The sequence below is a fragment of the Leptopilina boulardi genome, unplaced genomic scaffold (genome assembly GCF_019393585.1).
Source record: "Leptopilina boulardi isolate dan_hultmark-lab unplaced genomic scaffold, ZJU_Lbou_2.1 LbouV2_298, whole genome shotgun sequence".
Taxonomy (NCBI): Eukaryota; Metazoa; Arthropoda; class Insecta; order Hymenoptera; family Figitidae; genus Leptopilina; species Leptopilina boulardi.
In genome coordinates this window covers 136781-164624 of record NW_026137860.1, presented here as the reverse complement: position 1 = coordinate 164624, position 27844 = coordinate 136781, and the positions used below count along the sequence as shown (strand labels likewise).

Here is a 27844-nt window from a genome sequence, read left to right as displayed (position 1 = left end):
ATTCTTTCATATATGTATGTGGACATCCGCATGTAAAAGTCAAACTTGGTCAGATCTAGATATCGGAAAAATAGCAATTTACTATTTTCGACCAGAAATCTTAAATTTTTTAATATTTCTTTTCAATCAATCTACAGGGTCTTAGGAGTCGAAAAATGCACCCGGAATATTTTTTTGTTAATCTAAATATTTAATTTCATCGTTTTTAAAAAAAGATAAAAGGTCCCACTTTGTTGGTTTCACATTATTTTCGAATATTAACAAGTATTAATAATTAAAAAAAAATTTTAAACCTATTGATTTGTCATCAGAAAAGTACTTCTGGCTTAAAAGAATTATAAACTGAATAACTTGACGGAAAATGAAATTTTCGTCATTTTCGAAGATTATTTATAATAAAAACTTTTAAACAAATTTAATTCAGTTTCGTTTTATTTCTTCTGCTTTAAAGTAGCCAATGCAATCATTTCCAAACATAAACTTTGTAACAGAATTCGATTCATTAATTAAAAATCGCATTTTTTAGAAAAGGTTCGAGTTTCTCGTTTGTCATTATTTTCAAAACTCGAAGTAAAGAAAATTTACAAACCTATTGGTTTATCATTAGGGAGGTGTATTTGAATTTCAATCTTTAACTTCACTCACGGTGAGCTTCGTTTAGGTTCAACCTAAACTGCATGACCCTTCTCAGGTTTTTTTTTATATCAGTTCGGTGATGCCTCACGATCATTTTAAGACGAAAATTAAAATAATCGTTGGAGGGAAACTCAAATTATATTGATTTTAAAATTTTTTTTCTAGGTTATTGAAGATATTTTCATTAAAATACCGTTTGGTAAAATACTTATTACTTCAAAAGCTACAATTTAACATAAAAATAGATTATATATAATAATTAAACCATTTTGATACATAGAATTAAGAAAATGTTTAAAAATAGTCGAAAAAACTGAAATTTTTCTAATTTTTTAAACTTTACTCCTTTATTTAACGTTATTTCAATAAAGTCATGTAGAAGTGAATTAAAGTACATAAAATTTCCTGTAAATTAAAAAAAACTCTTCTATCTATTACCGTTACAAAAATATGGTCATTTGAATTTTAAATTTAATTGATAAATAGTTAAAATTTAACATTAGGTCTAGATTATTTGGTAAAATTGTTTTCGCAGAACTTCATCTCAATTCCATAATATAATACGTATAAGAAGGTTTAATCTTGAACAGTTTCAAATTGAAAAAACTGATTTATCTCACTTACATCGAAAGTTACATTGGTTTAAAGAATGTCTATTTCTATAAGAGAGATTTGAGTAGTTTTTAAAAATCCGTTTATTTTGAAAAATGCAACATAATCATATTTAAAATATTTACTTTTTTAAAAAGTAAATATTTTCAAAAAAAAGTAATTTTTCAAAATAAACGAATTTTTAAAAACTACTCAAATCTCTCTTATAGAAATAGACATTCTTTAAACCAATGTAACTTTCGATGTAAGTGAGATAAGTCAGTTTTTTCAATTTGAAACTATTCAAGATTAAACCTTCTTATACGTATTATAATATGGAATTGAGATGAAGTTCTGCGAAAACAATTTTACCAAATAATCTAGACCTAATGTTAAATTTTAACTATTTATCCATTAAATTTAAAATTCAAATGACCATATTTTTGTAACGGTAATAGATAGAAGAGTTTTTTTTTAATTTACAGGAAATTTTATGTACTTTAATTCACTTCTACATGACTTTATTGAAATAACGTTAAATAAAGGAGTAAAGTTTAAAAAATTAGAAAAATTTCAGTTTTTTCGACTATTTTTAAACATTTTCTTAATTCTATGTATCAAAATGGTTTAATTATTATATATAATCTATTTTTATGTTAAATTGTAGCTTTTGAAGCAATAAGTATTTTACCAAACGGTATTTTAATGAAAATATCTTCAATAACCTAGAAAAAAAATTTAAAAATCAATATAATTTGAGTTTCCCTCCAACGATTATTTTAATTTTCGTCTTAAAATGATCGTGAGGCATCACCGAACTGATATAAAAAAAAACCTGAGAAGGGTCATGCAGTTTAGGTTGAACCTAAACGAAGCTCACCGTGCACTCTTTTCAAAATGAGGTTTTCGGCATTGTAAACTTTGAAATTCTGTAATTCCTTAGTTTTTTTACGTAGAAAGTTCTAAGGCCGCTTAAAATTTTCCAAATTTCGCAAAGAATATGCCTATGTAGGTCCAATAGCGCAAAAATGGGACCATTTCATGCGGACGTCCACACACACATTAATTTATTTCAATAAACGTCATTAAAATATCCTATATGCTTTGTGTTACCGAAGGATTTTCTGTAATGTTCCGGGTCCTGTTCCAAGTACATCACATGCTTCCAATTCATCATTTTATTATCCGCACAATGAAGAGCATAGCGAATCAGAAGAAGAGGACCCAATTCAGTCATCTTTTCTTCATTTATCGTCAATAATGATAAAAACGTCTTGCTAACAAAAATTCAGAGAACTCAGAAACTGATGATAGTAATAATTCTTCAGCCGATAATGCCTTTGCCAACTTAATAGCATCAGAATTATCTAATCTTGATGAAGGAAAAAGAGCATTAAAAAAACAACGCATTTTGCAAGTACTATACGAATAATATGTAACTTTTATTGCAATATTATTCTTACATTTTTAAAATGTTTCCAAATATTCCAATGATTATAATGATAATGATGATACTATGCTTTATATTCTTCATAAATGTTTAAACGTTTCTTTTAAAAACTTAAAAGAAAATTCTATTCTTTCAATTAGTTGCTGATTCAATTTTTGTAACAATAACATTGTTTGTGACAATAAAATTATTTTTCTAATCCTATAAATTTCGAAGATTTACCATTATCTTTCCATTAAAAAAGATGAGAATAAATTCATCAAGAAAATAACATTTTCTCCCTTCAAGTATTTTATAGAAAATTAATTACTTTTTTATCAGAGAAAGCAATGAATAATAATAGTCAGGTAAATTCACTTCTTTTAAAAATATTTTTTATTTCCAACATAATCTTTCACCCGAAACTATTGAAGGTAAACATTAATTGAATATATTTTAATTAACAAAAATACAAACAAGTTATAGAAATTAATGAAGTGATAATTAATATTAAATAAAAGACAATAATTACTTGAAGTTTCTCAAGACGAAATAAGTATGAGGTAACTTGCTTGTGCAGTTTAAAAATAATGTTCATCTGGAACCTTATTATTGTGCTAGTCTAATTTGTGCTAACAACTTTTTGTAAATATTTGCTTAATACGCAGTAAATAAATTTATAAAATAAAATTATAAAGAAAACACATTTTTACGCCGTTAGTGCTTAAGATTTGTGCACAAATTGGTGAGAACAAAACTGTTAATAAAATTTTTCATCTTAAATTTTGATTATATATAAATAAGCTTTTTATACTTCATTCGAATCGTTTAATAATGTTGTACAATTTTTTTAATCATCTAAATTATCCAATTTTGAAAGAAATACTTGTAGTTCACAATATATTTAAAATATCTTTAAAACCAATGAAAAAAGTGAAGTCCCAAGGAGTCTACAAGAAAATGGAATTATATAAAAGAGCACTAATATGAAGGTCATGAGAGGTTCATTTAAATGACATTAATTTCCGGTATCTCGAACATAATCGTACTGCCACGGAATTTCGCCTGCTGCAGTTTGAAAGTAGTTCATGAGAATATTTCTGATTCTCCTACCCTCTGTTGTTTCGTTAGCAGCCTGAACTACTGGCAAAGGATGCAATTGGCCCTGGTTGTTTCCTCTCCACTCTCCAGGGTAAACATTTCCTCTATCTTCCCAATCTACAAATCTGGGGGGGCAATATTGCACTACAGGTGGATTTTCGAGTTCATGTTTTGATCTTAAAAAATTGTGCAAGCATATTGTTGCCAGAATTATTAAGTCAATGCAATCGACTTCCAACTCCAAAATCCTTTTAAAAATCCTCCAGCGAGCAACTAAAATACCAAAGGCATTTTCAATTACCCGTCGTGCCCTAGACAGTCGGTAATTGAAAATTCTGGTCGCCTCATCAAGGTTATTTCCACTATAAGGAATTATTAAATTTCTTTTAGTTGGAAAAATCCCATCTCCAAGGAATAAAGGTGGAGTTGTTAACTCAGTTCCAGGAAGTGCTGCTCTACCTAGAGGTAATCCAAGCTCCTGTCCTCTCATGGATTGTCCAATTGGGCTTTCGTTGAATATTCCAGCGTCATTATTGCTTCCCATTTCTCCAACATGCACAAGAGTGAATTTATAAGAAGCATCACAAGTTGCCAATAGAACAATGCTGAATTGCTTTTTATAATTATAATAGAGAGAGCCAGAGTTAGGTGGAGCTTTTATTGGAAAATGTTTTCCATCTAGTGCTCCTACGCAGTTTGGAAAATTCCATTCCCTCAAAAAATGCGCCATTATTTCGCACCATTTCTGCGTGTTTGGGGGCTGCAAATAAGTAGGTGCAAGTACTTGAACTAAAACTTGCGCCACTTCTTTAATAATGTTTCTAGCAGTGGTCTCTCCAATCCTAAATGCAAGTGACACAGATAGGATTAGATCTCCAGTTGCATAGTACCTAGAAAAAATATATATAAAATTTGTTGATGTAAAAGTCAAGAAACTTTTGATAATAAAATTGTGCATTCATTTAAGGTACTAGTACTCACATTATAGAATTTTCAAAAAATCGATTTCTTTTTTTTACATTTTTCAACACCTAATACTTTCAGAAATCCACTTTTAAAATACTTTTTAAAAAATTCTTGCATTTCTTCGAATTAAAAAAATATCAAACTTAAAGAAGTGAAAATTTTCTTGTGTTTTTTGACATTAAAACCGTCATAATTAATTTTGATTTAGTCATTTTTGACACCGGAATCGAAAATAACGCACTCAAAACCTATAGAAAATGCAGGCTTCGATGCGTAGAAAGAGACTAAGACTAATTTAACCTATTTTTAATTTATTAGAATTCTTATTCAGTAGAACTTTAAGTAATTCGAATTTTGAAATCCTAGAACCTAGAATCGGAAGCTTATATAAAATATTTAGCATTTTAAAAGAACAATTTTAATTAAAAATCTCCAAAAATTCAATTATTTCATCTTAATTTAAACTCTTCCAAATTTCACTTCTTTCTAAACTTTGTATTTAAAATTCTTGGCTAAATTAATAATTTTAATCAATTTTATCCAATTAAGACTTTTTAAGTACCTTAATGCCGTGAGTAATCGGTGTTCTGGTGGTAAAGCTCGTGGACTTCTTTTTACGAGATATGGATGAACTAATCTTAATAGTTCATTAAACGTATCTAAATCCATTCTTATATAGCGGTGCATCATGGTGCCATCAAATTTCAATTGCTGAAATAAATGGTAGTAGTCACCATGATCTCTCCTGGCTTGATTAATAGGCCTATCCCACCAACGCCTATTTCTCCAACGATCAGCAGGAAAAGAGCCTCGGCAAGCCCCATGCAAAAAATGCCCCTTTTTCGTACCTCGAATTTTGAAACTTTTTTTATGACAAATGGTTACATATGATGACCCAATAATCCCTGCAAAATTTCAAGATGAGCATGTTCCCCCTTTCCGAAATACAGGGGGTCAAAGGAGGCCATGTCCAAAATTAGAATATGCAATATAATCGAATAATAATGTTAAAAAAAATCGGACCAATTGGTTCCCTTAAGATTTTCGTCTGCTGATTACGAATCTAAAGTCCGTTTTTAAAAATTAAAAATGGCGGATCCAATATGGCGGACGACATTTTTAAAAATCGATCCAATTGACGTGAAAATCGTTACTCAGGGGTTTTTGGGGTCTCTGATTACGAATATGATGTCCGTTTTTAAAAATTCAAAATGGCGGATCCAATATGTCGGACGACATTTTTAAAAATCGATCCAATTGAATTGAAAATCGTTACTCGGGGGTTTTTGGGGTCGCTGATTACGAATATGATGTCCGTTTTTAAAAATTCAAAATGTCGGATCTAATATAACGAATAAAGGCAAGATTTAAGGCTAAATTCAGCTTGCAAAGGCCAGATGTAATAATTACAAAACCGTCTAAAGTAAGATGTAATATTCCAATCAACAAAGATAAGAAGTAGTATCCCAACCAATGAAGGCAAGATGTAATCGACAACCCGATCAGCAAAGATAAGAGATAATAATCCAACCAACAAAGGTAAGATAAAGTTATCCAACCAATGAAGGCAAGATGTAATCGACAAGCCGATCAACAAAGATAAGGGATTAGAATCCAACCAACATAGGTAAGATGAAGTTATCTAACCAATTATTTTTTTTCAAGTCAATTGGATCGATTTTTAAAATTGTCGTCTGCCATATTGGAACCGCCATTTTGAATTTTTAAAAACGGACATCATACTCGTAATCAGAGACCCCAAAAACCCCAGAGTAACGATTTTCACGTCAATTGGATCGATTTTTAAAAATGTCGTCCGCCATATTGGATCCGCCATTTTGAATTTTTAAAAACGGACATCATATTCGTAATCAGAGACCCCAAAAACCCCCGAGTAACGATTTTCACGTCAATTGGATCGATTTTTAAAAATGTCGTCCGCCATATTGGATCCGCCATTTTTAATTTTTAAAAACGGACTTTAGATTCGTAATCAGCAGAAGAATATCTTAAGGGAATCATTTGGTCTGATTTTTTTTAACATTATTATTCGATTATATTGCATATTCTAATTTTATACATGGCCCCCTTTGACCCCCTGTATTTCGGAAAGGGGGCACATGCTCATCTTAAAATTTTGCAGGGATTATTGGGTCATCATATGTAACCATTTGGCATAAAAAAAGTTTCAAAATTCGAGGTACGAAAAAGGGGCACTTTTTGCCGAGGCTCTTTCTTCTTAAAATTATGAAAGAGGCCATTAATGCCAAAATAAGAAGTAATTCAAAATCAGAAATCATTTTATCCTGAAAATAATTAAATCATTATTAACAATCATGGAAATCACCAGTCCTTATGAAAGGTAACGTACACCCATAGTACATTCAATCCCAGTGAGCACAAGGACGTTTTACGTTTTAAAAACGTTCTTAGAAAGTTCTATGTCAGAACAAAAAACGATTTAAAAACATTCACGTTCTAAAAACGTTTTAAAACGTTGTTAGAACGTGAAAGTTTTTTAAACGTTTTTTGTACTGACATAGGACGTTCTAGAAACGTTTTTAAAACGTAAAACGTCCTTGTGCCCGCTGGGAATTTATTGACATTCCATTACGTTTCGGCAAAAGTCGTTGCCAACTAATGTAGAAAAAGCTATATATAAGCTTCGACGTATATAAATTGAAAAAATGAAATTATTTTGCAAATAATAAGTTGCGGCTACTCCGCACGGCGAGAGTTATATTCATTTGTAAATATCTTGAACCCTTATAAAGATTTTCTAATGGATTTGTATTTATTTCGCATGAAATTGGATCAGCTTTTAGAATACCTGAATCAAAATACTTCGTCTTCCAACTGTATTTAACTATCTACATCTACTTTTCTTCTCGAAACAATTTTGGCTGCTCATTTTTATTGTTTAAAAATGCTATAAATTCCAAATTCAATATTTTTTTTAATTTTAAAGCTGAAAACACGTAAATTAAAATATTTTACACTGAAATAACATTTAAATGCATTTTTCATGAGATATAACCCAAAAAATCAGGAAAATCATGTTTTTTGATGATTTTTTAAAAACTTAACAAAGATTGACAAGAAAAAGAGTTTCTATATATTGTACATTGTACGCGAGTGTTTAAAGAAGAGAACCCAAAAGAAAAAATTTGAAAATGTCAATTTTTAAAGAAATAAGGGCAATTTACCTAAAGAAATTTAAGAAAAATCGAGTTTTTAATGAGGTTCAAGTTATTTGAGCCGCAACGTGTTTTATATAGAATAAATATTTCAAATTTTTATTTAAGGTCATGTTATTGAAAATCATTAGAAAAATCGATAATTGTATTTCGTAAGATTTCTCCTAAATAGTAATAAATTTTTTAATAATATTTTAGGAGATGAATAAGTGAATGTTTAACTACCTTTTTCTGGTATTTTTAAAATATTTGAAACAAAAAAAATTTTTTTAAATTTTTTTGTCAAAAATTTTAAAAGTGAGATTTTTCGTAATTGGTAAGAAATTTTTAAACAATATTTTAGGATATGATAAAGGGCATGAAAATATATCATGTTCTGGTCTTTATTGTATATTTTGTTTAAAAAATTTTTTACTAATATTAATAATTGAGCACCCAGTGATGAAATGGCGATGGTAAGTTATCGATATTTGAGTTTTTTGGTTTTCGTAAGATTTCTTCTAAAGGTAAAAAAAATTTGAAAATCTATTTTAGGGGATAAATAATGGCACCTTAATATACCGTTTTCTGGTATATATACATAATTTTATTCAAAAAAATTTTTCTTATAACTTTTATGTAATTTCAATATTTAGGAATATAAGAGCAGCGCCTCTGGCGGACATGTTCATAACCAGTTAGTCGTCATATTTAAAATATTCTGAAGGAAATAAATAGAAATATAAGAAAACGTTTAGTATAGTATAAATAATATTATAACACAATATAAATAAAAACAGGAATTTTATAAATAATTAATTGTAAAAAATAGTTAATTTAGTGTTGCTGCAAATTGTGAATTTTATTATTTTATGTGTAAATTTTTTTTTAACGAATAAATATTTTTCCAATAAGTATGTTTTATTTACATTTATTTGGGGCATTCCACGCGGAATTTTCATTTAAAATTTATTTTGTCCAATAATTTCTTTCGATATTAATATGAAAAATAAAAAATACGTATTTTTTTATTTGATAAAAATGAAGGAAGTTATAATTTTTTGAAATTTAACGTCATCAAAGGCAGTGTATTTTTGAAACATTTTTTATTTACTGTACAAAAGAATAAAAAATTGTGCTGTATATGAAATTTGTTCACTTTTCCTCAAATTTTTCAAATGTGCTAAAACATAACGTACCTATAAGGGTAGCAACAAAAAAGCTGAAATTAAAATTAGAAAGTGAGTTTTCTCAAAGATAGAAACTTTCGGTTTTTAATTTTTTTTGTACTGCAATCAGTGATGACTAAAGAATTTTTTTCCTATCTGCGAAAGTGGTGTTTTTAGTTTGTAATATTTTTAGTTTATAAATTAATATTTTTATTTTTATTAGTACTGCTCACATAATTTCAAGCAGTTATTATTCTTCAAATATAATCTTTTTCCATTATCATTCATTTGTTGTTTCTTAGTTTTTAAAAATATATGCTATAGGGTCAAAATTTCTCAAACGGATCACCTAAAATTCAGAAATTTTTTTTTAGTCTAATTTTTTTTGTCAACGGTTTCTTACACAAAATTATGTGGGGAATTCAAAAAAAATTTAATTTTCTGTAGGACGTCAAGAACACTATTTTTTAATAACATTTTATAAATAAATAATATAAAAATCTATTAAATATGAAATTTTTTCAAAATAAAAATTATATTTAGAAACTCGACGCCTCCCGTTGATAAGATGCTCGTTCATTTGTCAGAATAATAAAATGCCAACTCGAGCTCAGTTCAATTTGTCAAAATAATAAAAGGCTAACTCAGTTTCTGTATAATATAATCCTATCTCGCATTAAATTCGAATTCAAGTTTTCGTTAATTAAAAAAGAAGTTTAAGTCGATCAGAATATTAATTCATACTTTTTAATGATTAATTAGTGATTAATAATTATTAATAAAATAAGAAATAGAATAAAAAACAAATAATAAATAAAATGAAAATAAAAAATATTATTAAAAAAGAAAAAAATTAATTTAGCCTTGAATTATTTATTACTAATATTATTTTATTAATTATAATTTTTTTATTTTGTTAATCATTAATTAATCATTACAAAATATTAAATTAATATTCCGATCGCGTTAAAAATTTTTTATTTTACGAAAACTTGAATTCAAACTAAACTCAATATAACATCATATAATATTATTTAAAAAAATAACGGAGACAATAAAAATTTTATCCCTCACGTCAATTAATTATTGTGCTTCAATATTTAATCTTTTTTATTCGGTAGATTTTTGGGAAAAATGATTTTTACATAAAACCTTACTTTTTTCTGTTTTAATATTATTTTTTATTTTCATTTATTTTATTATTTAATGTTTTTTATTCTATTTCTTATTTTATTAATAATTATTAATAACTAATTAATCATTAAAAAGTATGAATTAATATTCTGATCGACTTAAACTCCTTTTTTTAATTTACGAAACCTTGAATTCGAATTTAATGCGAGATAGGATTATATTACACGGAAAGTGAGTTAGCTTTTTATTATTTTGACAATTGAACTAGCTTCATATTGAACTGAGCTCGAGTTGGCATTTTATTATTCTGACAAATGAACGGGCATCTTATCAACGTCCAACTACATTTTAAGACGAGAAAAACCCTTTTTTTTAATTGGTGAACAGGAACTGGAGAAAAATTTTTTTAAAAATATGAATGCAAAAAATTTCAATTGTTTATAACTTTAACAAAAAATTTGTTTTGACCTAAAAATTTCAGGGACTTATTTTTACCATGTAATAAGTCAAAAGAAATGATTTTTGATCAAAAAAAAATTTCTGAATTTTAGGTGATCCGTTTGAGAAATTCTGACCCTATAAATATTTGCGTCTAGCTAAAAAATTAAAAACAGTAAAAAACACTATTTAAAAACAAAATATAATTTTTTTTTATAAATTGTCTAGTATATTTTCAATAAATAAATAAATAAATTATGAAGAAAAAATGCGATCCAAAAAATAAGTTTTATTTTTAATAATTAAGTACACAAATTATTATATTATTATTTAATTATATTTATTCCTGTATTCCCTCTTTTTCTCCCTTTCTCGATCTCTCTCTCGTTCCCTTTCTCGTTCTTTCTTTCTTTCTCTATCCCGCTCGCCTTCAATGTCCCGGACGTCCAGTTTTATTTTCCTCATTTGCCTTTCTAATTCGCCAATTCTTCCCTCCATTTTTCTTAGAGACTGAAAGAAATAATTAAAAAATTATTATTTATTACTAATTATTTATTTACCTATTCTTATTACTCCATTTTAGTGAAGAATTAAATTTCACAGAATATTAAATTGAAGAATTTATTAGAAAATAGAGAACAAATCTAAATTTTAATAATTTTTTAATTGAAAACTTTATAAAGGCATTTTGACTTGATAAATCCAAATCTGACTTCAGAATTCATTCAGCACGTCAGGTTTTCAAGATATTCTAACCTAAAAGTACAAAAAGACTTTTTTCATTGTAATTGATGTCGTGTAAAATTAAAATATAATTTTTTTTCAAAAAGGTGGATTCAGCATCTGATAATACTATTCTTACCCAATGTATTTAGAAACTTAAAAAATCTTTACTTGACTCTGAATTATCGTCATTTGAATTTTTTGAGTGGTTACGAATATTTCAATATTCGTGTATCAGATAATGCTTATAAAAATTTAAATAGCGATAACCCAGAACCAAATAAAGATTTTTGAAGTTTTAAAATAAAATCTAAGGGTAATAATAGTACATTCAGATGCTAAAACCACCTTCTTAAAAAAATTATATTATAATGTTACGCGGTCTCAAATGTGATAGAAAAAATATCTTCTTTGCACTTTTAGGTTAGAATATTTTGAAAATCTGATGTGCTGCATCAAGGTAAAATTTGGATCCAGTACATCAAAATGCTTCAGAAGTAAGCTAAAAATTTTATCGCTCTAATATATAAAAGGGCAACTTACATTTTGAAAGTGACGAATATTTATCGCCGTAGGCGACTTTTGCAGGGTATTTGGTTGTTGCATCTGTTGTTGTTGCCATGGTTGTTGTTGCATCTGTTGTTGTTGCAACGGTTGTTGTTGCAACCGTTGTTGTTGCAACGGTTGGTGTTGCAACGGTTGTTGTTGCCATGGTTGTTGTTGCAACGGTTGTTGTTGCAACGGTTGTTGTTGCAACGGTTGTTGTTGCAACGGTTGTTGTTGCAACGGTTGTTGTTGCAATGGGTGTTGTTGATTATTATCCATGACTCTAAGTTCCTACAACAAAAATTGTAATTATATAAGACTTTTTAAAATAAAATATAAAGGTACATAGTTATATAGTACATTGAAAATAATTATCTTTGTGATATTATTCGGACTAATAATGTTTTTTGAATTCAACAATACAATTTTGTGAAGTCAAAAAGTAATATTTTTTTGTTGTTTTCAAATTCACTAATTTAAAAACCAAAAGAAAATTTTTTTCTTCGCATAATGTGTTCAAAAATAAATTTTTTTTCAAATATTTGAAAATAAATTACTTTTTCACAGTTTATTTATAAAATGTTAATAAAAAGCTGTGTAATTTATGTCTTACAATTTGTATTTCCAAAAATATTAAAATGAAAAACATTACTTCTTGCTAAAAATAAATAAAACAAAAGACTTTGTTATTCATTTATTATAATAAATTATTTTACAACAAATATTATTTTTAAAAATCATATTCTTACAAATTTACATTGCTTGAAATAAAAAAAATTTTAGTACTATTTTTAGAGATTTAGATGAATTTTAAAATTATCAAAAACTAATAATTTCAGCAAAATAGATCATTATAAAGCAGAAATACAATTTTTTAAATATATATTAATTATCTTTAAAAAATATATCCTCTTTATATTTACAAAAATGGTAATTTTTGCAAAAAGATCACTCTGTATGATATATTTATTCTTCTAAGTCTTAAAAAATCAAATAAATAAAATAATCTCTTTACCTTCATAATTCAACTATTTTTTTTAATTAGTAATTATTTTCATTTTATAATTAAAGACTGCGAAATTAAATTTTTTATATATAAATTATATAATTTTTAAATATGATAAATATTTAATAGAAAAATTGGTCGTTTGCCCTACATTAAACTATGTTGCTAAAGTTATCAGTTTTTTCAAGTTTAAAAATTCATCTAAATCTCCAAAAAATGGTACTAACATTTTTTTCAAACAATAAATAAATTTGTAACAGTTTAAAAGACGTGTATTTTTTGCATAGAATCCAAATATCCAATGAAGAACGTATTGTTAAAAAATAATATTTGTTGCAAAATATTTTTTTTCAATATTCTACTTTTTATTTATTTATAGAATGTTAACAAAAAGAAATGTTTTCAATGTATTAAAAAGTTTTGAATATAAAATTTTTAAGACATAAATTACGCTGTTTATTATTTACATTTTACAGATAAATTGAAAAAAAGGAGTTTAACTTGAATTATTTGAAGCAAAATTTTATTTTTGAGCTCAGCGCTCCAAGGCAAAGATTTCCTTGTGATTTTTAAATTGGTCAATTTAAAAAAAACGAAAAAATAATTTTTTTTCACATCTAGAAAAGTATGTTGTTGAATATAAAACAAATTAATAACTGGTAATCTATTATTTATTACGATAAAAAGATATAATTTTTAAACATAATGAATATTTAAAAAAATTTAATTCTTTCTATGCTCTATATTTATCTCTGTTGCTGAAATTATTATTTTCTTTTAGTTTCAAAATTCATCAAAAACTTAAAAATAGAACTAACAATTTTTTTGTTTACAACAAATAAATAAATTTTAGTACAATTTTTTGAGATTTTCATTAATCATAAAACTAGAAAAAAATAATAATTTTATCTACAGTTTATTATAGGCTAAATAAATAATTATTTTTATTATTAAATATTCATTATTATTAAAAATTATATGATTTTTATACTTATATATAATAGATTTAATTTCTTGAAGACTTTAATTATAAATTGAAAATAATTACCTTCTTACCATTGTAATGCAAATTTTTTTTTAAATTGTTAGTACTAAATTTTTTTATATTCAACAACATACTTTTCTAGAAGTCAAGAAAATATTATTTTTTTGTTTTCAAGTTGACAAATTTAAAAATCAACAAAAAATTTTTGTCTTTGAATGCATTATTGAAAAATAAAATTTGTTCTTCAGATATTTCAAGATAAGTTTCTTATTTTCAATTTGTTTACAAAATTAACTATAATAATCTTTGAATTCATTCCTTCATTCCGTCCATTCATTCATTCCGTCCGGACCCCTGCTGGGTTTTCGGTGACAGAGAAAAGAACAAGTTATGGAGAGAGAAAGATATATCTTTATTTTGCAAATGAGGGTTCACTTGACCTGCAATCTTTTAAAGAGGATTAATTAATAACTCTGAGGACCCAGGTAATAATTTCTTTCTGTCTTTATCACGTAAAAAAACTATAAAGAAAGTCTAAAACTAAATAGGTAACGCATACCTTTCTTTCTTACACCAAGGAATATAACATAAGTACTTCTTCGTTTAACATTGCGTTTCTCTATCTAGACAATTCAAAATGGCATAAGAATATCTTCGTCTAAAATCTTAATCTTCTTCCTTTTTGTTTTGAAAATAAAAATAAATATATATATCTATCTATATATATATACTAGGGGGTTATGCCCCCTGCGCGCTTCGCGCGCCAACCCCCATCCCCCCTCCTCTCTTCCCCTCCTTTTCCCCACCACCACCCTAAATTTAAAGGTTATGTTCGTTTCAAGACTCTGAATATAGCCGCAAGTCCCCCCTCTCCCTTCTCTTCTACCCCCCCTTCTCTTGACTTGCGGCTATATTCAGAGTCATGGAACAGCGGCTTCGCGCGCCAACCCCCATCCCCCCTCCTCTCTTCCCCTCCTTTTCCCCTCCCCCCACCCTAAATTTAATGGTTAAGATCGTTTCAAGACTCTGAATATAGCCGCAAGTCCCCCCCCTCTCCCTTCTCTTCTCCCCCCCCCTTCTCTTGACTTGCGGCTATATTCAGAGTCTTGGAACAGCGGCGGCGGCGGCGGCGTTGGCGGCGATATCTTTTTGTAATATAGGTAGATATATATATATATATTAAATACGAAGTTTTCGCTTACTGAATTTACATTAAATTACTTTATTTTCTCTTTAATCAATCTCACTTATAAACTAAATAGTTAGCATCTTTTAATATGTAATTCCACCATAAGTCTGACAGTTTACTCCCGAAAAATTGGAGAAACCGACCACTTTCCAATATAATTAAAAATCCATTCTGGTACAAAAACGTTGAGCTATTAAAATAATTTGTAATAATTTGTAAATAAAATTATTTCACGGATTCGTGTAGTTTGCATATTTGTTTATAAAGAATTTTTGAATTTGATTTTGATAAATCAGAATTCCATCTTAAATGTAAGTAGTGTTTTTATGGTAAATTTATCATATGAACATAACTTTAGTGGTAATGTTATAGTCGATAAAGATGTTATTGTTGACTTTCTTCTTTTTAAATTATATTTCATATTTCTTATTCAAAACGGGTTTAAGTTTTTAGATTTTTGAACTGTCATATGTATTTATTTATAATGTTAACTTGGGCCAATAAACGTAAATTTATACGGATAGTACGATGCTAGATTTTTAATCGACGATCCAGAAAATTCAGAGTAACTTGTTTCAAGCAAATTTAATTAATTTTTAAAAGTTCCCACACTATGGTGTCCTGCCATTTTGAATTAACAAAAATTTAATCTGATTTATAATCAACGACCCCAAAAATTCCTGAGTAGAAGGTTTCAAGTGTTTCTTTCTGAATTTGAAAAAAACTGCCATATTGGATCCGCTATTTCAGTTTAAATAATCGATGCCAAATTCATAGTCAGCGATCCAAAAAACCTCAAAGTAACCAGTTTCAATTGAATTTGATAATATAAGTCTTAAATTCTTTTTGTTCACCATATTAGATCAGCCATTTAAAAATTTAAAAACCTATATTTGCCAGATTCGTAGTCAGCGATGTTAAAAACCACCATGTAACTAGGTTTAATTAAATCTGATAAGTTTTAAATTTTTTGTCCGCCATATTGAATCCGGCATTTTAAATTTTAAAAATGTGATGTCAAGTTCGCAGTCAGTCATAAACGCCCCCAAGTTACCACTTTTAATTAAAACCTATAAGCAAGAATACTAGATAAACAGAAGGTCTAACTCAAGGAGTGGGGGTACATTAAATCTCCGTGAAAATAGTGAACACGCAGTAGGGGGTTCTATTGTATAGTAAATGAGTATAGTAAATGAGTATAGTAAATGAGGAAAAAGTTTTCAAAAGTTGATAAATCCATATTTTGTTTTTTCAAGAAATTTGAAGAAATGTCAGAAACCGAGAAAATGCATATAACATAACCTCAAATTTTTGAACTAACCAATTATTCGTATACGAATAATTGGGTAGTTATTTAATTTATTTAATATAATAAATAATAATAATACATAACCTCAAATTGTAAGTAAAATATATTAACTCACAGTTTGAGTTTTGTTTGCGCAGAAGGTTACTGCCACTTCTCGAGTTCGACTTTCTGTTTCTAGTCTTTTTGCCGATAAGTGTTTAATTGTTTTTGACTGCCATATTGAATCCGCTATTTAAAATTTTGAAAAACTGGTGCCAGATTCATGGTCAGCGACCCAAAAAACCCCCAAGTGTTCAGTATTATTTAAATCCAATATATAAGTTTCTTATTTCTTTGTCCGGCATTTTTAATTTTGGAAAACTGACGGCAGATTTGTTTAGTCAGCGATCTTAAAGACCTCCAAGCAACCAATTCAAAGCAAAAACTATATAAATAAAATACATGTTAAGGTATCACATCGGTAAAACCGTTTTCTATAGATTTTCTTGAAAATTTTACCATATGTTCTTATTATCATTCTTGACAAATTTGCAAAATATAAAGAATTTTCGCCGTACGAAACCAGAGATATTAGCAATCAAAGTTGCTTATTTTGCATGGGAGACGGGACTAATGTATGGGGGAGAAGTACATTTTCATAAATATCATCAGAAGTTTTCTATAAATTTTTTTCAAAAACTAATGTTGAATTCACGAATAAATTTGGAACTAAAATATACAAAAAAATTTATAATTTACCGTGCCGTTTATTTGTAATTATAAATTAAAAATTCTATTTCATGACGTCATTTGTAATATATAGCACACCCGCCACTTTGATGTGGCAACATCGCAGGATGGTAACATTAGTTAGAGAGAGACAGTAGTCCACAGTAGTCAAAGCGGGACTTATAGCGACGTTGTCAAACCTCCTACTCCTTCCAATCGCTGCTAGTGTGGGGTATACGTGTACGAGTGTATTTGTAGAAGTAGGTACAGTATGGGCTGAGAGTATAGGGAGTTGAGGGCGAAAGTATACTGCGGGAAGTAGTAATGCGAGCTACAAACTTTTGACTCCGATTAGTGCCGATGTGATACCTTAAAAATACACTTATTTTTAGAGGTTATGTTCCTTTATTTACTTTGTGGTCAAGAATCAAGCACGATCCGACACGCAACCAGTTATTGGCGGACTTTTCCGCGAGACCCCTTTTTACTTTGACGAGTTTTCAAACTTATATGTGCCCGCTCTGGTGATTACGACTGCAGCGCCTAATCTGACGGATAATAATAACAACACTGGACAGCTACAACAGGTGCAGTGATGCGCAGAGGTGATTAATTGTCTTTGTCTCTACAAAGTTGTGCAGACCGTGTATAAAGTGAACGTTTACTTGAAAAGCTCTGCGGTTTACACAAGGCATAATTTAAACATTTTCGTGTGTGGTAAGTGCGTTCTCTTTCGAAGTGACAAGTCTGAAACGATGGATATAAGTAATTATTATTTGATTAAAAAGTGCAGATATTTCTTGAAATATATTACGAATATTATTAGCTAGTATTATAACCTCTTTTTATACATGTTTAATCAATTATAATTTAATTATATTAAATATAAAAAGATTAGTCGACTATTAGTTGGCCTGGTTTAAATGGCTATAATTGATTGTCGACTATTGGTTTGAAGCACTTGTTTTTGAAATATTTTTTAAAAATAAATATTTCAATTGATTTACAAACTACCAATTTGAAGGTTAAAACGTCCTCTACACAACTAAAAAAGAAAATTTAAAAAACATTCATTTACTTGCAAGTTATTATTTTTTTTTTAATTATTGACGACTATTGGTAGTTTACCTTACATGTTTTCGAGAAGTTTTTTCTTGCTCTTTTGAATGGCGAAACAAAATCAAAATATTACCCTTTTTACAAAAATCAAAATTGTTTTCATTTGTTTCTTGTTTTAAAGGTAAAAATTACTCAATTCATAATTATTAATAATAAAAGAAATAGACTTTAAAACATGAGGTTAGACTTATTCTAAACCCAAAAGCTAAAAGTTTATCAATTTCCGAATTTAAAAAACCCAATATAAATTATGTTGAATTAACAGATTATTAATAAATAATTATTAATTAAAATTAATTATTTATTTATTCAAAATCTGATAATCAAAAATGCTTCATCTTAGACTCGTTAAAAGCAGAATTCTAAAAACTTTATTAAGCTTAACATTAGAATTACCGTAAATTTATTAGTTTGTAATATAGTATATAATTTATATAGTTATTTTCAAATTTTAATTGCACTTTACAAAACTGGAAAAATTTCAAACATTTTGCGAGTTAAGTATCGGAATACATAAAAATTCTATAGGGTTTGGTGACAGTAAAATACGCAATTCGTAATGTTCATTTTACAATAAGGACGTTCGTATGTGAACGTCTTCCGTGACGCGTTTCCATTCACATTTAACACTAAGATACTTTGCGTCTGTGCATCACGTTAAACTTAATGTAGAACCGACTTTAGATAATTACATGCGACCAATTCTACTTCCAATATTTTAGTCTACATTTTAAATGAAAAGCAAGTTTGAAAAGGTTTATAAAATATATTTTTCAAAAAAATGAAGGTTTACACAGATTTAACATATTACCGTCCTTGCAAATCATAGTTTTACTGTTGTATTTAAAAAAGATTAAATTAACAAAAAGTTTTTAATTTAAAAACATTTAGATTTAACTTAGATGACTGAAAATTAAACAATTTTATAATATTATTTTCAATTTCTCACTCGGTGGTATTTAGTAATTATATTAATGATGATGATATTAAAAATTACTAAAACATTTTAATCTAAATATAATGGATTGCAATTAATAGAAAAATGTCGTCGAAAAACACTTCTATACGAATAATTCATACTAATTTTTTTACCTTCGACTTAACTTTTGTGGTCGTATCAAAAATGACATTTCTTTTAATTTCTCAAAATAAGAAAACAAGGATTTATCATATTTTAAAATATTACTTCTAAAATTTAATAGAAAAACAGTTCCTTTTTCATAATATAAAATTTTTTCCAAATTATTTTGTGGACTTTTCATATTTTCACTAAAAGAATCGAATATTAATTTTTCTCTTTAGTTTCTTTGTTTCTTTGTTTTTTTTTGTATTTACATATTTTTACTTGTTCGTAAAGAAAGCTTTGTCGCTTTTTAATTCTCAAAATTTTAAAAATATACTTAAAGCGAACATAACATGTATAAAATAATTTTTCTTTCATATAACCATAACTTTTTCAAGAATTTATTACTTTGAATGTTTCTTGCATGAAAATTAGCACTTTGATAAAAACTTTTTAAATATTTGATTCGCAAAGTAAAATTTCACAGAATAAAAAATTATTTACTGCTTTTTTAATTTTTAGATTAAAACAATGGAGGAGAAGGAAGAACAGCAATGTACTGGAAACTCAAGCAGTACTCCTAGTTCATCAGGTATATTTCAATTATTTTTTGCACAATATAAATGTAAATTTCAATAATTTACTGTTTATATTCAGTACCGTTGACCTAAATAATTGTAGTACACCAGGGGCATATTTATAAACATTTGTACAGATGAAAAAGTTTGGTTAGAAAATTTTAAAATCTAAAATTCAACATCAATCATAAAATTTACCAGAGTAATTTAAACAATGGTTAAGGTACGCGTAAGACATCCAATTATTATTGATGAGACAACTATTGTACAACGAAAACTTCATTAAAAATAATTATACAAAATTTAATTTTTTTTATTTGAAATAAAAATAAGTGAATTATAATTTGTTAGGGGATACAATATAAAATAATAAAAAATATTTTCTACATTTTGTAGTTTAAAGTTTTCACACAGACTAATTCGAAAAAAAACGTTTACTCTATTTTATGAACAATAAAAATTTTGTAGCATAATTGTCTCGAAAACAAAAATATGATTATGCAAATTTTAACTGTCAATATATTTCAAGTAATATAAAATTGTATATAACAATACTTACAGAAAATTTTCAGAAGAATGTCCACAACAAAATTAATAAATTCTTATATATAGTGTTTAGAATATTGGAGAATTTTTGAATAGAAAAAGTTGCGTTTTTGTACTACAATAGCCTTATACGACCGTAATTGTGTTTATATTTTAATTTATTAGGAAATGCTGTCAGAAGAGGTGGTCGCCAAAAAAAAGATTACAAGAAGTTTACCCCAGAATTGATAGGTCCAAAAAATAAAAGAAAAGATGCAATAACGGTAACCAAAAAAAATGCTGCACAGGCAGATGTAAGTTTTATTTTAATATACTACTTGTTATAAGCATTCAATTTCTAAATTGTGCCGAAATATTTTTGTCAAATATATTTTCCACCATTTTTCTTTTCTATAAAATTAAAATCATAACAAATGAATATTCTCTGCTACACTTAAATTTTTTTTAAGGTTTTCTTTATGCTCAATTTATCTTCTTTTAAATAAATATTCTGATAAATTTACATTTGATCAAACTGCATTTCCGTAAAATTAATTTTCGTCTCGATTTTTGTTAATTTCTCAATAATTTCTGTTTAATAGAAAATTTTCCAAATTTTAACATTATAAAAATTAAATATTCTGGTAAAATAGAAATTTTTAATTTTTTCACACAAAATAAATTTCTTTTTAAAATACTGTTTTGATAAATAACACAAAAATGGTTTCTTTGCCGTGACACTACATTAACAGGAAAATTAAAAATTAAGTTCATTTTCAAGTTTCTGTTTAAATAAAAAAATAAGTTTCATTTTTCAATTTTCTCGCTGAATCCGAATTTGGAGTCATAATTTGGTTCCAATTTTTGAAAATAACATTCAAAAATATTTTTTGAAAAGATTTCGAGTTTCTTTCCAAGATAATTTGAGACAATTTGATAATTTTGCTGATTCAACTGGAAAAAATGCATGGAAATACTCTGATGTGGTGTCTTAATAGAAAAACTTTTTATTTCTGCTGTTAATTCGTTTCTTCAATTTTTTTTAAGATTTGGTATCTCAAACATTTTAATGTCTAAAAATATGTGGGAGTGCAGTGTTTCGGCCAAAAACTTTGTTTTTATGTATGTGTGTTTATTATTCAAGCAAATTGAAATTCTAACTAATTGAAATTCGATTAATTAGTACCGCCAAATTAATTTTAGTTCCGATAAAAATTGTACAACGTTGACAATAATATGTTAAATGGTAATTCTATCATACATTCTAACAATAGTGAATTATTCTGGTAAAATAATATTAAAGGTTTTATTATTTTCTTCTATGAGTATTATTAAAATTTGGGGAAAAAATTACATTAAAATGTTTATAGCACAGCAGTTTTTACATAAATGACAAAATTTTTACATTAAGGGCATGTTATTCAGATTTATAAAGAAAAGTAAAGATATTGTGAATGAAAAATATATAATACAAATTGTCGAGTAGTTAAATTTTAATTGAATAAGCTTTAAATTTTAATATTATATAAATTTATATTGAAAAAAGGCTGGTAATTTTTTTTTTAAATTTATGTAAATTGTGAAACTTTGTTGCAAAATATTTTTCATTACTTTTTTTCGTAATTGCAAAAAAGTAGTAGCTTTAATATCGATTTGTCATTTCTATAATAATGAATAAATAATATTAAAATAAATAAATAAATACTATATTCTAACATGGTCAAAATAATTTCTTTTTCAAATTATAATTATATATATATAGAATAAAAGTAAACTACGTACAATGTTTTATTTTCTAGAAAAAGGCTGCAATACAGAAAAAACGGAATGAAGACGCCGGAGACAAATTTTTTCTACAAAAATATGACGAGGCACGGGCTCTTGAAAATGCATCTAATTCCGTGGAAAAACAGTTGCCGTCGGTAATGAATTCATTGTTTTTTATACTTTAATAGGTTTGGTTATTAAATTAACATTTTTCAAAATATGTTTTTTGATAACGTTAAATTTATTTAACATAGGTATTAATGTTAAGCTGACCCAAAAGTAGTTATGGAATTGGCTTATAATTTTGAGAGCGTATGTCCTACATAAACGTAATAAACTCCCAATGTATCAGATTATTTAAAAAAAATTTAAGCAATAGGGGGTTTTAAGTTTTTAATTTTTAAATGACTCTGTCATCTCCAAATCCATGTAACTATGTCAAAACTTAACAGATTTACGTTTGTGTATATTATATTTTTGTTATGTATAGTGTTATAGTATACATTTAATATAGTATAGTATTTTTAATCCCATCTTCTTTAAAATTAAGTTTTGTTTTTATTTTCCAAATTAAAAAAGGTTGCAAACTCAGCAATAATGCCTAATAGGTATTATACTAATTAATTTTATAGACGGCGAATTCAGCGGATGTTAATCAGTTGAGAGAAGAAATGCACGAGAAACTGGATGACATGCGTGAAATACAAACAAAGGATACAGAATCTGTACGTAATGAAGTAAAAGAATTGAGACAAGAAGTCTGTCAATCTAGAGATGAAATATTAGGCGTACTTAAACACATCGCAGATTACAATGCTCTTCGAGAGTCTCACAAGGTAATAAAAATTTTAAATAACAGATAAATGAATTATGAATAATAATAAATATGTTGCAAAATTCCCTAAGTAATTAAACATAGTAAATATCAAGATTGCCTATTGTGAATATTAGTTCCTGTTATTTAAGAATTTTAAAATAAATGTTTTATATGTATGTGTTTTTTGTGGTCTTTAAATTGGACACTTTTTTTTGCACAGGCAAAGGGTTAACTTTTATTAATTTACTTATATGTTGGAAACTAAAAAAAGCGACACTTATATTTCATGTACTAAAAGGATACATTTTAAGATATATTAATTAAAAAGAATATTAAAAAAACTGCTGATTTGTAAAAATACCAAAATAATTTTGAATTAAAAATCTGGTTAAATTTTTTAATTTTACGCAAAAAAATTTTTCAGCATTTGAAAGAGTAGGATAGAGCGTCTCGAAAGTATACAAGTAAAATTTATTATTTTATAATTGCTCACTTCAGTAATTATGCACTTATACACTTAATTTGATATGGAGTCACAAAAGTATTTATGCGGCTCTATGATGATAACTTAAAAAGAAAATGCCATGTTTATTTTTTAAAAATTATAATAGATTAATAGCACTCTCTTGCTTTCCGAAAAATACTATATTTTTATTAATTATAACAATTTTAATTTAATTCTAATGTTACTTACAATTTTCTAATACCACAGGTGTATACAGTTAATAGGGACCTTACATACAAAAATCAAAATTCTGTTTACTGATTCTGATATAAAAAAATCTTCTCTGTTAGAGTCACTAAATAATAAAAAATCTATTTTTGTACATATTACATATAAGGTCCTGTCCTGACAGTTCACGCTAATTCAGCATACAACTTTCGTACTTTACGAAAAAAGAGCTCCATGATTTTTTCAAAATTTTGTATCTAACACTTTACAAAATCCCCCACAGCACCGAAAATTTCCTAAAACTTTCTGAAATATTTAATTGAAATTTCGAAATATTTCATTGCAATATTTCCTAAAAACTGTGTAAAAAATTAAATATCCTGCTTGAGAAAATATTTGGCGTAAAACTTTCCTAAAAATATCAGTTAAGTTTTCAAAAAAGTTTTAACGACGAAACTTTCCTAAAAATTTCAGTTAAATGTTCAGGAAAGTTATACGCTAAACACTTCCTCAAGCGGGATATTTAATTTTTTACACAATATATATATCAAATTTTTATAGATTTTGACTATGATTTTCCAAATAAACGCATTAAAATGCGTCAATATGTTAAAAAAAATCCCAAATTAAAGGAGTTTAATAAATGAAATAGTTTTCTTATAATGAGATCACGTTAAAAATTTGTGTAGAATCAAGTACTTTTTACAAATGTTTTTAAAAAAATCAAAACATAAAAACAATTTTATACCTACATAAAATTTGAATTTATAAATTAAAAGAAATTGTAAATAGTTTTTTGAAAATGTTGTACTTCAAATTTTCAAACAAATTGTTTAAAAACTATTAACTATTAACTATTTAATTTTAATAAAATTAAAATTAAAATTGATGTAATTTTGTATAAGTTAGAATCTGTCAAAAAAAAATTTTAACTAAAATTTTTTCAAAATTTATTTCTTAAACATCTGGATGAAAGATTTTGAAGCAAAATTATTGAGCTCTTTTTGTAAAGTAAAAAAAAGTAAACAAAAAAGTAAATATTAATGATATATTGATTTGGCTTGGACTGTCCAGGGTCCAAAAAGAAATGATTAAATTCTTTTAAAAATTGAACAAAATTTTGTAAAGTGAAATATTAATAAAATAAACTGGGGAATATTTTTTTAAAAATTATGTTAAATTTTTGTTAAAATTCGTTATGCGTAAGCATTGTCAGGGTAATTATAATTAATAAAAACTTAATATTTCTCAGTCATTTATTAATTAATACTTTCTTTATAAAATTATAAGGTAACTGTAAAAACACTTACTAATTATATAAATTATCTGTTACTAATTTATTGGTATTTATTTATTTTATAAACAATTTTTTATTTATTTTATTGCACATTTCTGTTTTATAGATTGTACAGGGAGTTCCAATACGAAGTAATGAATACATGTATGCGGAGCACGCGACGACATTATATGAACGTGTAAAGTGGTTGGCATTGGGGTATTTCGACGAAACGTTGCACATTATTCTCTACATGGAGAAAAAGAGCACTGTTCGAGAAGAGGGAAAAGCATATATCACTCACACGGATTGCAACAATATTTGGAGTGAGTTTCATTATATTTAATTTTTAATAATTAAAGTTGAAATAATATTTATTTATATAATATAAATATAACTTATTGATATTAAAACGTTTAAGATATTAGAATTAAGATCGGAAATAAAAGAATCAAGATTTTCCAGATGAATATCCATTCCAACTAATTCATAATTAAAAAAAGAATTGATATATGTAATGAACACTAGTCTGTAAACTATGTTTTTCAAAATGCCCGATAACTTTTCTTGTACAGATCAACTATATATTTTTAATTAACAATTTTATATCGATTTTTCATCAAATAACTTGAAATTTTGATTCGAACGTGTGTATAACAGTATAACTACTTTTTCTTGAGACATTATTTCAATAGTTATTTCGTTTCCAGAAGTACTTCTGTACTTACAGAAACAGGATGATACTAATATACCCGGAAATCTCAACACGACTTACCCTGCTATTAGAAAGTTAATAAGCGCAGTTTTTCGGCACTACAGATACGACCACAAGGATTCGTCTCCTGCCAATCAGTATGTACTATTATCAAGGAATTCATATTATACACATTTGATCGCAATATTGTGATAATATCGCGTGATAATGTTGCTTAATTTAAATTTCCTGCCTTATGGGATTAGAAAAATGAAAAGTTTTAATTATATTTTTTTTTTCGTAAATTACTACCAAACTTTTTATACTTCAGTTTTTTAATGTCGATAAATCATATTCAAAACATTAAAATTGAAAAATAATAAAAAAATTCAAAGTTGTTAAAAAATCAAAAATTTTCGCATTTCTTATTTTTTGTAATATTTTTGCCAATTTTTTCTAGCTTCTCTCCATTCGTAAAAAACATGTAAATAAATTTTATTCAAATAAAAATATAAATAATTTTAAGATAAAATTGTAAATTAATTTTTCTAAAAACCCAGCTACTTAAGAAAATATGTGTTATTAATTGATTTAATTCTTTATTGCAGGGTTCGCAACGAAGGCACGGAAGAATAAGAGTTTTCTGTAAGAGTATTACATATTTTTTATACTAAAAATGTCAACATAGTTGGATTAAATAAAATAATTTCAATATAAAAAATTATTGATAGTAATTTAATTTTACAAAACCTTTCACCGATATTTGATATATTTGATAAAGCGTTCATTGATTTTTAAAGTTATTTAAATTACTCGTAAATTTAAAAAAGGCTAACTTTTACAAAGTACCAATTATAATATTTTTCGAATAAATTCTTTCTGGTATTGTTCTTGCAATTGCAGCATTTCTTTAAAAAAGGTAAATAAATAAATGTTAGTTTGTATAAATATATTTTCAGAGTAGCGAGTGAACTTGTAAACTGCGAAAAACCGGGAAATGATCGGGATTCCTTGGATATTCTAAACATTTGATAAAGGTTTATAAAAAATGAAAATCTCTTTCACACATATGTGTGTGAAAATTCTTTTTTATTAATTCAAATATTTGTTCATGTCGTTTTGATAAGGATATTATTGTGGGTTTAAAATCATATAAGAGAATTTGCCATCCTCTTTTTTTGCTTTAAGATATTTTTTACTTATAGAAAAAAGGAGTGGTCGCACAGTTTATGATCGTTACAGTAACTGCTAAAAGCAAAACAATTGCTAGTAACATAGTTAATGTAGTTTAATCAAAATGTTGATGTTATTGTTTAGTCTATTTTAAATTTTCATTATTTCAAGCAATTATTTATGCTCAAATTTAAAATTAACATTTATTTATAACATACATTCATTGTCTTGGAAAATAATGCATTATAAAAGTGTCAATTTTGGATTTCTGAGGTTCATAAAATGTAAAGATACAATATTGAAAGTAAGAAAAATGAAAACAGCAATAAAGAAAGTACTCAATTACAACATTTTGAAGGGCCTAGGGTTAAAAAATAAAAGAATCAGAACCTCTCTCGGACACTCTCGATATTTTCCGGGTGTCTCGAACTCGGTTCAAAAAAGAAAGAAACCGTTAATCTATTGACTGTATTGTTTTTGGAATAGAAAACTCGAACTCAAAGAAGAATTCGGTCTTTCAAACTTCCGCGGGTATTATTTAAAGAATTAGAAAAGCGAAAAGTAAAGAAACTTTTATATTATATCTACAAATTATTTTTTAAAAATAAGTTATTTCTTTCAACTTACATTTAAGACAATCTATTGTATGTTTTTTATGCCATTCTTGAATTGATAACATCAAAGTTAAGAATTTTTAAATGTCGAACGTTTTCTTTAAAATTACTTTTACAGTGTGAGTGACGGTCACGAAACTAGTCACGACTCATCAAGAACCTTTGCTTTTAAAAAAACTTCTGGGAGTACAAAATCTCTTTTGGGGATATAAGTTTCTTGGTTGGTCTAGATAAATAGAAGAGGGCGGTAACCAACTGTTTTCAGTCCAACGTATAATATTTCCACCCTATAGAGATATATTTATTTTCATTTTTTTTAATTATTCAAAAAAATAATACTAATATCTTAAAAAATTGCAAATTTGTAATAAAAATTTAATCTATTTCGTTAAATTTTTCCCTATTTCATCTGTTATGAGAATTTTTTATGCTTTTTATA

At 26.7% G+C, this 27844-nt stretch overlaps 3 protein-coding genes across 3 annotated transcripts in view; 1 reads left to right on the top strand and 2 right to left on the bottom strand.

The window, feature by feature from the left end:
* Positions 1-26307, top strand: part of LOC127282327 (uncharacterized) — a 105136-nt gene extending 78829 nt beyond the window's left edge. The window contains exons 2-8 of the mRNA XM_051306496.1: positions 19811-19880; positions 20578-20705; positions 22191-22313; positions 22791-22994; positions 25052-25250; positions 25635-25776; positions 26227-26307. Coding sequence (XP_051162453.1) covers positions 19820-19880; positions 20578-20705; positions 22191-22313; positions 22791-22994; positions 25052-25250; positions 25635-25776; positions 26227-26254 — 885 coding nt within the window. The 5' untranslated portion in view covers positions 19811-19819 and the 3' untranslated portion in view covers positions 26255-26307. The remainder of the gene's footprint in view (positions 1-19810; positions 19881-20577; positions 20706-22190; positions 22314-22790; positions 22995-25051; positions 25251-25634; positions 25777-26226) is intronic.
* Positions 3675-5392, bottom strand: LOC127282330 (uncharacterized). The gene is made up of 2 exons (XM_051306501.1): positions 5286-5392; positions 3675-4647 (listed from the first exon to the last, which is right to left on the bottom strand). Exons 1-2 carry the CDS (start codon positions 5390-5392, stop codon positions 3675-3677), a joined length of 1080 nt encoding a protein of 359 aa, XP_051162458.1.
* Positions 10924-27539, bottom strand: LOC127282328 (uncharacterized protein DDB_G0285291-like). The gene is made up of 3 exons (XM_051306497.1): positions 27419-27539; positions 11907-12200; positions 10924-11150 (listed from the first exon to the last, which is right to left on the bottom strand). Exons 2-3 carry the CDS (start codon positions 12186-12188, stop codon positions 10971-10973), a joined length of 462 nt encoding a protein of 153 aa, XP_051162454.1. The 5' UTR covers positions 12189-12200; positions 27419-27539; the 3' UTR covers positions 10924-10970.
* Between the last annotated feature and the right edge of the window lie 305 nt (positions 27540-27844).

What these genes read in the sequence shown, in the direction of transcription:
- LOC127282330 (XM_051306501.1), bottom strand. Translation starts at nt 5,392, where the DNA reads ATGGATTTAGATACGTTTAATGAACTATTAAGATTAGTTCATCCATAT. An exon ending in CGATTACTCACGGCATTAAG is followed by an intron (nt 4,648 to 5,285) that starts GTACTTAAAAAG and finishes TATTTTTTCTAG; the next exon opens with GTACTATGCAACTGGAGATC.
- LOC127282328 (XM_051306497.1), bottom strand. Translation starts at nt 12,188, where the DNA reads ATGGATAATAATCAACAACACCCATTGCAACAACAACCGTTGCAACAA. An exon ending in ATATTCGTCACTTTCAAAAT is followed by an intron (nt 11,151 to 11,906) that starts GTAAGTTGCCCT and finishes TATTTCTTTCAG; the next exon opens with TCTCTAAGAAAAATGGAGGG.